We start from the raw sequence: 12,491 nt of genomic DNA on the forward strand, positions 1-12,491 counted from the left end.
TTATATTCGCCAGACAAGACGTTTGCTTGTTAAATAAAGTGGGATTGTTGACTTTGCATAAATACTAGGCCTTCTGAGCGTGGCGGTAAGTAAGAAGGCAGGTGTGTGTTTTAAATGTTGATTTATTTATTTTGCCTGGTCAGGCCTTACTGGCCCCACGAGAGAGCTTCGTTGTGGCACGTGGGCTTCTAGCTGTGACACTCAGGCTCAGTAGCTGAGGCTCACAGGCTTAGTTGTCCCAGAGCATGTGGGATCTTGGTTCCCTGACCAGGGACCGAACCCTCGTCCCCTGCGTTGGAAGGCGAATTCTTAACCACTGGCCCACCAGGCTCATCCCAAACCTGTGTCGTTATCTTAGTTCCCAGCACAGATTCTGAGTCCTTCCTGGCTTTTGAGCATTTAAAGGACTTCTAATACGACTAAGGATTTCCATCTATTTCGTTGAAATTTGCTAACATAATTCAATAACGACATCGACTTTGTTACGGTAAGGACTCTATTATAAAGTGGGAGGAAGGACCACTCTGTATTTTTCCATATAAAGGTTTAGCTTGGAAACATCAGCAGGTGTACCCACCGAGTGTTCAGGAAGGAACAGGTGTAGCTGAAGGGGCCAACCAGCCAGCTGGAGTCGGGAGAAGCATCTGGTTTGGAAGACATGGCCTCACCGCACCCCCGAGCGCTGGCCGAGCAGGACGCCCCGGGCCCCGCGCCTGGTCTGTAACACCGCTTGTGTCACCCAGAGGGGGGTTTAGGTCTGTTTTCTTTCTTAACCAACTTTATTTTTTACCACACTCCTTCAGATAAACAATGACCTGAGCATTTGAGGTGGTGTGTGGGTTCTGTGAGAATGTCCTGTGGTGATGTGTGAGCCCCCTAGGAGAGAGGGGAGCGCCACTCGGCCTGGACAAGTGCATGTAGAAGACCTTTGTTGTTTTATTTGCTTTAAACAAAGGCAGCCTCTCTCTCTAGAGCCTCTGCCCCTCTGGTTCTATTAATATCTAACAGGTTTTTTTTTTAAATTAAAGCATAACTTACTGTAAATTTATACATACTTATTGCAATGATTCACACATTGTTTAAAGTAGAAAGAGGAAAGTAAAAAAAAAAAAAGTCACACCCTTGAGAGGTCGCTGTAGGCTGCGGGTGACCATCCTTTCTGCCAGCCTTGCTCACAGACGAGCCGATGGGCAGAAGTCACAGTATTAATCGAACTTGACTGTAAATGCTGCCGTCACACATCTCAGTTTTCTTTGATTTTGAACAGAAAAGGAAAAGGAAACTGAAGTGAAACTGAGCAGACGTATAAAAATGTTTCGTTACCACAGAGAGATTATTTCCTGAAAAGATTTCTCTGTGGTTAAGAAAAAGGATGGAGAAGGCAATGGCACCCCACTCCAGTACTCTTGCCTGGAGAATCTCATGGACGGAGGAGCCTGGTGGGCTGCAGTCCATGGGGTCGCTAAGAGTCGGACACAACTGAGCGACTTCACTTTCACTTTTCACTTTCATTCATTGGAGAAGGAAGTGGCAACCCACTCCAGTGTTCTTGCCTGGAGAATCCCATGGACAGAGGAGCCTGGTGGGCTGCAGTCCATGGGCTCTCTAAGAGTCAGACATGACTGAAGTGACTTAGCAAAGAAAAAGGATCATGAGAAACCATCAAGAGGTTGGAGAGCCTATTTTCAGTGTCAGGGTCTGTGGCTCTGCACGGTGGGCCTCTCCCGGCGTCCTCGGGGCGGTAGGACAGGAGGTTGAGAGTTGGATCGTCCCATCACCTAGGGTGGCTGCTGCTTCAGCCTTGCCGAGTGTGGTCTGTCTGGTCCCCCATGTCCTATCCCCACCTTTGTGTTGCAAATGATAGAACAAGGCTGGCCACTTCCTCCCAGTTTTCCTCAACTGGGATGATGAAGAGGAACATCAGGGAGGAAGGTCTTTCTCTACCCACGGTTGTGTTGGAAGAGCTTTGTCAGAGCTGAAGAAAGGGCTTCTCCCCACCTCAGCCACTGTCCTGGCCACCTGTCTCCACAGTACTGCCCACCCCCACCCCAGAGAGCACTGCAGATGTGCCCTGGGAGGCCACTGGACATTTTCCTGATGTTGACATAGAAACATCTGAACACTCGGGGATGGAGAGAAAGCAGCCAGCTTAACAGTCGTCCCTGTGGGTTGAAGTTTTAGTTTGCTTCCGTGCATCCTGTGTGGACCTGATGGGTCCCTGGAAAATACGCTTTATTCATAGACAAATTTTAGGGCGGAGCTGTGAGGCCGGATGCTCTGCTGGATATTGGGATCGCCCGGGGGCTTTGAAGACACTCCAGGACTGGTCTGGGCGTGGGGGATTTGCGGACACCCCCCTTCCCTCCTAGGTGGCTCAGTGGTAAAGAGTCTGCCTGCCAGTGCAGGAGGCGCACGAGACGGGGGCTCGATCCCTCGGTCGGGAAGATGCCCTGGAGAAGGGAACGGCAGCCCACTCCAGTGTTTTTGCCGGAGAATCCCATGGACAGAGGAGCCTGGCAGGCTTCAGTCCGTGGAGTCGCAGAGAGTCAGATATGACTGAGCATGCGCACCTCCTCTTCCCCTGCTGTATGGTAGCCCTTGGAGGTGGTGGTGCTTGACAGTTCTCTGAAGACATGGGAAAATTTCTGATCTGATCACCCTTAGATCCAGGGTGAGTGAGACTCTCCACAGAGGGTCTTGGGACCCCACAAAGTCTCTAAGAGCTCTTTTAAGGGAGCCCATCTGTTGCATAAAGGATTTGGGGCATCAAGCACAGCTCTTTTTTTTTTTAACTCCGTGTTTTTTTTTTACCCACCTTGTTTGCCAGACCTGGCCTCACGTGACTGGCTTTTTAGGGGCCGAGAGGGTCTCTCTGCTTCATTCAGCAGATCTTGCTGAGTGGCGCTGTGTGCTGGGTGCTTGGCCCACCACAGACGACAGGACCTGTCAGCGCTCCAGAGGGGTTGAGCGAGTGGGGACACAGACATAGTGCTCGCTGACTGTCACCAGCGACAGGAGAGCGACACGGTGCCGGGACGGGGGTGGCAGAGAGGACAGCTGGGGCCCCTCTGTGGCCAAGGCGCTAAGCCGGGGCTTGCGGGGAGCCTGGTTGGCTCTCAGAACTGGCGGGGTGGGGTGAGTGAGGGCCAGGTCACCCCCGGCTCAGAGATCAGGGCACGGCGAGTTCTGTTCCATTTTCAGTGATCTGAGGACAGAAACATGCCTGCCCCTCTCAGAGTCTATTACACACAGAGCTGATTGAGCCAGAATTCCCCGGGTGGTGGGTCTGGACTGTGACCTTGAACCCCTCTGCTCCCTTCTTGTCCATCAGATGAGACCAGCAGGAGCAGAAGATCTCAGCGACAGTTTGTTTGTATTTTTTGTTTTAAAGAAAGCTGCATGACTTTTGCCGTGCTGGGTCTTCCTTGCTGCTCTTGGCCTTTTCTGGTTGCAGCGAGCGGGGCTGCTGTCGAGTCGCTGTGGTCTCTTGCTGCCAAGCTCAGGCTGCAGGGCGGGCGTGCTCAGTCACCGCGGCACGTGGGCTCTGGGGCTCGGGCTCAGCAGTTGTGGCACGCAGGCTTGGTTGCTTCGCAGCATGTGGGATCTTCCCGGACCAGGGATTGAACCTGTGGCCCCTGCACTGGCTGGCGGGTTCTTACCCTGGACCACTAGGGAAGCCCCTCGGCAGTTTATTTATTTACTTATAACTAAACTTTAAATTTGGACTTCCCTGGTGGCTCAGGGTAAAGCATCTGCCTACAGTGCGGGAGACCTGGGTTCATTCCCTGGGTCAGGAAGATCTCCTGAAGAAGGGAATGGCACCCCACTCCAGTACTCTTGCAAGGAAAATCCCATGGACAGAGGAGCCTGGTAGGCTGTAGTCCCTGGGGTCACAGAGTCGGACACGACTGAGCCACTTCACTTTCACTTTACTTTCACACTTTAAATTTAGAGGTGATTGTAGATTCACGTGCAGTTGTAAGTGATAACACAGAGATCCTGTGTGCCCTTTCACCCAGGTTCCCCCAGTGACAACAAACCAGGCTTTGGACACCGATAACAGAGCAGGGAACCACGGCCGTGAGGGCTTCCTGCTGCCTCTGACAGCCATGTCCCTCCCCGCAGCCGTGAACCAGTCTCCGTTTCTATAGTTCTGTCATTTCAAGAAATGCTGTGTCCACCGAGTCAGAGTATGCGCCCCTGTGAGTCGTGCATTTCCCCCGGCTCGGCCGACTCTCCTGGATCTTCACCTGGGTGTCCACGTGTTTCAGCAGCTTGTCCTTTCCCAGGGCTGCGCCCTGCTCCTGCTGTGGGTGGTGCACTGTGATGAAGCCCTTCGCCCGCTGAAGGACACCTGAGTGGCGTCAAGGTTTTGATTACGTAGCAGGCCATTCTGGACATTGATGTGTAGGGTTTTTTTGTGAACATAAACTTTCACCTTTCTGGAATAAATGCCAAAGCACACAACTTCTGGATGGTATGGTAGTTGCCTGTTTTGTTTAAAAGGTGTTTCTGAGCTGTTTTCCAGGTTTATCTTTGTTTTGTTTTTTAAAAAATGTGTTTTATTGACGTGTAGTCGGCTTACAGTGTCTCAGGTGCACAGCAAGGTGGTTCAGTTACATAAACATGCATACGGTATTTTTGAAATTATTTTCCATCAGAGGTTATTACAAGATATTGACTGTAGCTCCCTGTGTTGTACAGAGGACCTTTGTTGCTTGTTGCGTATCTGTTTTTTAATCAGAAATCTAGCAATCTATTCATACTAAGTCAAACAAGTGGAATCAAAATGCCAAATTTTTTTAGTTAGGCAAAAATTCATAAGTTTTCTAAAATATATATATTATACATATATATATGTATACATCAGATATGCAGATAACAACGCCCTTATGGCAGAAAGTGAAGAGGAACTAAAAAGCCTCTTGATGAAAGGAAAAGTGGAGAGTGAAAAAGTTGGCTTGAAGTTCAACATTCAGAAAACTAAGATCATGGCATCTGGTCCGATCACTTCATGGCAAATAGATGGGGAAACAGTGTCAGACTTTATTTTGAGGGGCCCCAAAATCACTGCAGATGGTGATTGCAGCCATGAAATTAAAAGACGCTTACTCCTTGGGAGGAAAGTTATGACCAACCTAGATAACATATTCAAAAGCAGAGATATTACTTTAAAGCCAACAAAGGTCCATCTAGTCAAGGCTATGGTTTTTCCAGTGGTCATGTATGGATGTGAGAGTTGGACTGTGAAGAAAGCTGAGCACCGAAGAATTGATGCTTTTGAACTGTGGTGTTGGAGAAGACTCTTGAGAGCCCCTTGGACTGCAAGGAGATCAACCAGTCCATTCTAAAGGAGATCAGTCCTGGGTGTTCATTGGAAGGACTGATGCTAAAGCTGAAACTCCTCACGCGAGGAGTTGACTCATTGGAAAAGACTCTGATGCTGGGAGGGATTGGGGGCAGGAGGAGAAGGGGACGACAGAGGATGAGATGGCTGGATGGCATCACGGACTCGTTTGACGTGAGTTTGAGTGAACTCCGGGAGTTGGTAATGGACAGGGAGGGCGTGCTGCGATTCATGGGGTTGCGAAGAGTCGGACACGACTGAGCGACTGAACTGAACTGATGTGTATACAAAAGCTTTTTTACTGCACTTGATAAAGGCTTAAGAAAGAGCATCAAAAAAAGAGACAGAGAAATTGGAGAACATAAACTAAATGAGATGGGAGCACTGAATATGAAATAGAAAAAGTGAAACAAACTAGATAAAAGTAAAAGATCATCATGTAATCTGCTCGTTTTTAAACATGACTGCTCATTAGAAACGTATCTGGAACTCTAGGGGAAAAAAAAAAGCAGTACCTGAGTATTTTAATTTTCCAGAAAATTTCAAGCTGATTCTGATATGCATCTGGATTTTAAAAAGTGATTACAGGTTTTCTGTTGGATCCTAGTTTTGGTGATATATAGAGTTCTATTATTTTTCTGTTGACCAGTCATGATACAGAGGTATTAACTGAGTAATAGTTGCATAATCACAATAGTAAAAGATGTTTATCAGTTTTCACAATCAATAGCCAGACAAACAATAAAAGATAATTACGATTGCAAGCCATAATGGGCACATGATTAACAATATAAAATAATTATATGCAAGTTGTGGGGTCAGGCAGTGATGTGGTGAGCAGAAGTGCATTCGTGCATGCTTCCATCCACCCAGCAGTCTGTGTCTTTTGGTTGGTGTATTTAATCCATTTACATTTAAGGTAATTATCAATATGTATGATCCTATTACCATTTTCTTAATTGTTTTGGGTTTATTTTCTGTAGGTCTTTGCCTTCTTTGTGTTTCTTGCCTAGAGAAGTTAGCATTTGTCGTAAAGCTGGTTTGGTGGTACTGAATTCTCTTTAACTTTTGCCTGTCTGGAAAGCTTTTGATTTCTCCATCAAATCTGAATGCAAGTCTTGCTGGGTCGAGTATTCTTGGTTGTAGGTTTTTCCCTTTCGTTACTTTAATATCATGCCATTCCCTTCTGGCGCATAGCTTCTATTGAGACGTCAGCTGATAGCTTGATGGGAGTTCCCTTGTATGTTATTTGTCATTTTCCCCTTGTTGCTTTTAATATTTTATCTCTGTCTTTTGATTTTTGTCAGTTTGATTATCATATGTCTCAATGTGTTCCTCCTTGGGTTTATCCTTCCTGGGGCTCTCTGTACCTCCTGGGCTTGGTTGAGGAAGTCCTTTCCCATGTTCAGGAAGTTTTCAGCTGTTACCTCTTGGAGTATTTTCTCAGCTCCTTTCTCTTTCTCTTCTCCTTCCGGGACCCCTATAATGTGAATGTTGGTGCGTTTAATGTCCCAGAGGTTTCTTAGGCTGTCTTCATTTCTTTTCATCCTTTTTTCTATATTCTCGGCTGTGGCAGTGGTCTCCATGGTTGTCCTCCAGGTCATTGATCCGTTCTTCTGCCTCAGTTATGCTGTTGATTCCTTCTAGTGTATTATTCAGCTGTTTGTTCTTTAGTTCTCACAGGTCTTTGGTAAACATTTCTTGCATCTTCTCATTATTTGCCTCCATTCTTTTCCTGAGATCCTGGATCATCTTCACTATCATTATTCTGAATTCTTTTTCTGGAAGGTTGTCTATTTCCACCTCATTTAGTTGTTTTTCTGAGATTTTATCTTGTCCCTTCATCTCAGACATCACTTTCTGCTTTTTCATCGTGATTAACTTTCTATAATAGGGCTTGTTTTAGCTGCTGTGAGACTGCTTTTTCTTGCTTCTTCTGTCCGTCCTTTGATGAATGAGGCTAAGAGGCTTGTGTAAGCTTCTTGATGGGAGGGACTGGTGATGGGAAAAACTGGGTCTTGCTCTGGTGGGCAGAGCCTTGCTCAGTAAAGCTTTAATCCAATTTTCTGCTGATGGGTGTGGCTGCATTCCCTCCCTGCTAGTTGTTTGGCCTGAAGCCACCCAGCCCTGGGGTCTGTAGGCTTTGTGGTAGGGTTAATGGTGAATTCCAAGAGGGTTTATGCCAAGGGGGACCTTCCAGCGCCCCCGTCCCTGTGGTGAGCCCCTGCTGGCCCGCCTCCATAGGGGCCTCCAGCTCCAGCAGGTAGTTTTGGCCCAGTCTCCTGTAGGGGTCACTGCTTCTTTCCTCGGGGTCTTTGTGTGGGCAAAATTTTGTAAGTGCCCTTCAGGACTGGAGTCTGTTTCCCCCCGTCGTCTGGAAGGTCTCTCCAGCTCCCATTTTCCTTGCTGGCTAAAAGCAGCAGCAAGAGAGGAGAATGTTTCTACTGCACAGATTTATAGTGTTAAACTATATTAAACTATAGGCTTAATTTTCTATTTTAAATTAAATTCTGCTTTAAATTGAGCCTAATCTCGAGGGCCCTGCCCTGTCATCCAGGTGGATCAGTCAGTCAGTTCAGTTGCTCAGTCGTGTCTGACTCTTTGCAACCCCATGAACTGCAGCACACCAGGCATCCCTGTCCATCACCAACTCCCAGAGCTTGCCCAGACGCTTGTCCATCAAGTCGGTGATGCCATCCAACTATCTCATCCTCTGTTGTCCCCTTCTCTTCCCACCTTAAGTCTTTCCCAGCATCAGGGTCTTTTCCAATGAGTCGCTTCTCATCAGGTGGCCAAAGTATTGGAGTTTCAGCATCAGTCCTTCCAATGAATATTCAGGACTGATATCCTTTAGGATGGACTGGTTGGATCTCCTTGCAGTCTGAGGGGCCCTCAAGAGTCTTCTCCAACACCACAGTTCAAAAGCATCAATTCTTCGGCAGCTTAGCTTTCTTTATGGTCCAACTCTCAAACATCCATACATGGAAAAACCATAGCTTTGACTGTAGGGACCTTTGTCGGTAAAGTAGTGTCTCTGCTTTTTAATATGCTGTCTAGGTTTATCATAGCTTTTCTTCCAAGGAGCAAGCGTGTTTTAATTTCATGGCTGCAGACCATCTGCAGTGATTTGGGATCCCAAGAAAATAAAGTCTGTCCCTGTTTCCATTTTTTCCCCATCTGTTTGCCGTGAAGTGAGGTGGAGAGATGCAGATTAGGTGTCTTCAAAGCAGAGAATCTGGGGAAAATGCTGGGAAGGATTGAAGACAGGAGGAGAAAGGGACGACAGAGAATGAGATGGTTGGATGTCATCACCGACTTGATTGACATGAGTTTGAGAAAACTCTGAGAGTTGGTGATGGACAGGGAAGCCTGGCGAGCTGCAGTCCATGGGGTCGCAAAGAGTAAGACACGACTGCAACTGAACTGAAGGAGAGGCTCGTCCCCACTCCCACTCCTCAGTGGTCAGGGCCTCCCAAGATCTTTCTTTGTTCTCACACGTGTGTGTGCGTGCGTGTGCCCACACGTACGCATTGGGAACTGTACACAAGCACCAAACAGGTATGGCTGGAGGGGGAGGTCAGCGCTGAGGCCAGGAATCTACAGTCAGAGGAGCAGGAGGAAGGAAGTAGCAGCGAAAATAGCCTGGGTGGGGTGGGGTAGGGTGGGGTGTAAACAGTATTACTACAGGGTGGACCACAAGATGGCTGGTGTGGGGCTGAAGGAGCACTTCTGAGTGAGGTCGGGGCAAAGGATTCTTCACATCCGGGGAGCAAGGGGGCTGCGGGCCTTGGAGGACCGCCCAGCAAGTGAGGGGAACGGGAACTGAGCTAGACGCACGATGCCGTGGCTTTGCTTTTTCATTCAGGTGTACTTTTGGGTTATGTTTCTTTAGCACTTCCTCGCCTTTCTCAGACTTCCCACTGCCCCTCTCACTGAGGCCCAGGTGGGCTTCTCCACCCCCACACAGCCTTTCACCCCCTGGATGCCCAGAACCCCTGTTGGCAGATAGATCCCCTGCCCCCGCCTTTGGGCCGGCGGCACTGGTGAACCAGTGGCCAGGAGCTGGGCCCCTGCTCAGATGCAGAGAGCCTGCGGTGGGCATGGGGATGGAGTAGAACAGGGCCCCTGAGCGGGCTCCTTCCCAGGCTTTCATGTTTGATCTCAGATTCTGGTGACTAAGCCTGAATTGACACCATGCCAACCGGCCCTCCTCTGGTAAGTTATTCTTTCACTTCTCTAGAGCAGCAACAACTTGTTTAGGAAAAGCCTAGCTCCGAATGTTTAGAGCAGTCACTTCTAAGAGCACAGTGGCAGAAGTAAGGAATTCTGGTCACAGCAAAGCTCCGTGGCAGAAGTAAGGAATTCTGGTCACAGCAAAGCTCCGGGCACGAAAGCCTCGCAGGTCCCCGGACAAAGCCCAGCCTGTGGGCCAGAGGGAGAGAAATGGCCTTGCTCTTTAAGAACAGACAGCAGTGTTCAAGATCGGGGCTGGATCTGGGGTGGGGGCAGCTGACCAGCCAAACGTGAGCTCTTGGTGCCGTGGCCCCGGGGATGGTGCTCGGGGGGTTAACACGCCGCTTCTCATCACCTGTCTGGTCCTTTCAGACACAGAACGTTCAGCTCAACAAGGAGATGACGCTGGCCAGCAACCGGAGCCTGGCAGAAGGAAACCTCCTCTACCAGCCCCAGCTGGACTCTCGGAAGGCTTGTTTGACCCAGAAGTACCAGGAGCTCCAGGTGCTCTTTGAGGCCTATCAGATAAAGAAGACCAAGCTAGGTAACGCTTTCAGGGTGATCTTTCAAGAGTAAAGAGCCGATGGAAGGGCGCATTTTCAAGCTTTTGCACTAACCAGAAAAGAAATGTTATTTAGGGAACAATTTCAGATTAAGACAGTGATCACTGCTGCCAAAAACCATCTGTATATAGGATTGTGTTACCAGTTTAGAGAGAGACTTGATTGCCTTTTCAACAAGATTGCACCTTTTCCAAACAGCATAGGAAAAAAAGGCAATATTCTGAATTATGATAATACAACTAATGTTTTATCCTGTGAGGTTAGGCCCTCATAGTTAATGCTGAAAGAGATTGATCACTGGAATACTTTATTTTAATGTCACACTTTAATTTGCAGCCATTATGAAGTGACGCAGGAGTTAACTAGCATTGAGGCCTAAGTAGCTTTCAAGGGAACTCTGAGATTCATAGAAGGTTAAAAAGGGACTTCACTGGTGGGCCAGTGGTTAGGACTTGGTGCTTCCACTGCCACGGCCCCAGGTTCAGTTCCTGACCAGGGAACTAAGACCTCATGTATCATGCAGCGTGGCCAAAAAGAAAGAGAAGCTAAAAAAATCACTCTCTAGTGGTGTTTCAGTACCATCCGATACCCTGAGCCCCGTATCTCTGTAACTGTAAAAAGCGTGTGCTGTAACACGCCTGACCAGACTGAGCAGAGGCGAAAAGACTGGTAACAATGGTGCTGGCGGGCACGCGGGGCTTGCGTTGCTGGGAGGCGTGAGAACTGGAGATGCTGCTTGTCAGCACCTGGTGCGGTGGAGCTGCGCGCTCTGATTCCTCAGCCTCCCTGGTGGGCGACTCCCCCACAAAAGCGGATGTTCCCGTCTACCAAGAGATACACGCAAGAGTGCTCGTTGTAGCTTTATTTGTAAGAGCTAAATTTGGAAGCAATCTAAACACCCGTCTCTGGACTGATGGGTAAGTCGTGATACGCAGCTTTCCGTGCCACATGGCGTTGAAAGGCACGAGCTGCCCATTCGTGCCGCCACACAGATGGTCTCAGAGACGTGTGGAGCGAGAGGCCAGCACGGAGCACCCTGCGTGAGTCCTCTTGGGTGAAGCTCAGAACCAGGCAGCGTTCCTGCAGAGTGGACGTCAGCACCTCTGGGAGCAGGGTTGGAGCCTCTGCAGACGTCCTGTCTCAGTCTGGGTTGAGGGGCGGTTTATACACACGCACTGAAGGTGTGTCTACTTTAGGTGTTTATGTAAATTGTCCTTCAGAAATCCTAAGGAAGTAACGGGGTGGTTGCAGGGTGGGTCAGGTGCACAGTGATCGCCCCTGTATCGTGGGGCGGGTGGCGGCACGGGTGCCCTAGCTCGGGCACAGACCCCCCCACACCCCCACACATCCCCCCAGCCCCCCACCCCCCGTCGTGTGGCCTCCTTCCTCTCCTGCGTGTTCCCGCATCCCCTTCTGCTTCCTGGAAAGTCCGCTCACTGGGTGTGCCTCCCCTGTCGCCTCTCCAGCTAAAGTGCACTTTCTTTGAGAGCATGAGGTGGGGTGTGTCGCTCCGAGGGGCTGGGGGCGATCTCTGAGTGGGTGCCGGTGCCCCCTGACCGCATTGTGCCTCCTGCTTCTTCTAGATAAACAGTCCAGCAGTGCTTCCTTGGAGACCCTCTTAGCACTCCTGCAGGCAGAAGGGGCCAAGATTGAGGAAGACACTGAGGTAACTCTGGCAGCCCCAGGGGACACCCCAGGTTGGGGCAGGCGGGCCTGTGGGCTGAGGAGTGCACCGGCCAGGGGTCTAGGGGAGCAGCAGGGCGGCCAGGTCTTCCAGTGAGGGGTGCGTGCTGTGCTGAGACTCAGCACCTGGCCTGTGGGTGCCAGCGGCTGAGTTACCATCTGTCTGGGTCAGCTGGCTGGGTGGGGCCTGTGGGCACAGCCCGCCAAGCACCTGAGGCTCGAGCCTTGCTCAGTGATAAGGAAACGAATCGGGGTCAAAAGTTGAGCCGCTGTGGCACACTGGGGCGGGCAGCGAGATGCCAAACTGGGCCCTGTGGTCTGATGACCCACTGGGCGGGGTGGCCCTTGTGGGTACGAGCAGGTTCCTGTCCCGCTGGCCTGCGTGGGATGAGCATGCCAGGTCGCAGCCAGCGGAGGGAAGAAACAGGTCTCGGGCCCTGTCGCTTGAAGGCCGCTCTCACAGGGCCTGCTGCCCATCCAGTTTGTGGTCCGGGAGGTGGACAGGACCAGCCCTCCTCTCTTCTTGGCCCCTGTCCTGGGTGGGCCACGGTCTGCAGCGAGGAGGGGACGGGTGTTGGGAGGAAGCTCGCCCCGTCTCCCCTTGCCCCAGTCGGTGAGGGGGTCTTCCTCCCCTAACGGCTGACCCGCCCGGCCCATGACCAAGT

General features: G+C 50.1%; 1 protein-coding gene across 1 annotated transcript in view; it reads left to right on the forward strand.

The window, feature by feature from the left end:
- VPS37B (VPS37B subunit of ESCRT-I) overlaps window positions 1–12,491 on the forward strand; it is a 30,897-nt gene that overhangs the window by 16,166 nt on the left and 2,240 nt on the right. The window contains exons 2-3 of the mRNA XM_040250731.1: window positions 9,953–10,124; window positions 11,727–11,809. Coding sequence (XP_040106665.1) covers window positions 9,953–10,124; window positions 11,727–11,809 — 255 coding nt within the window. The remainder of the gene's footprint in view (window positions 1–9,952; window positions 10,125–11,726; window positions 11,810–12,491) is intronic.

The sequence above is a fragment of the Oryx dammah genome, unplaced genomic scaffold (assembly GCF_014754425.2).
Source record: "Oryx dammah isolate SB20612 unplaced genomic scaffold, SCBI_Odam_1.1 HiC_scaffold_12, whole genome shotgun sequence".
In the NCBI taxonomy this organism is placed as follows: Eukaryota; Metazoa; Chordata; class Mammalia; order Artiodactyla; family Bovidae; genus Oryx; species Oryx dammah.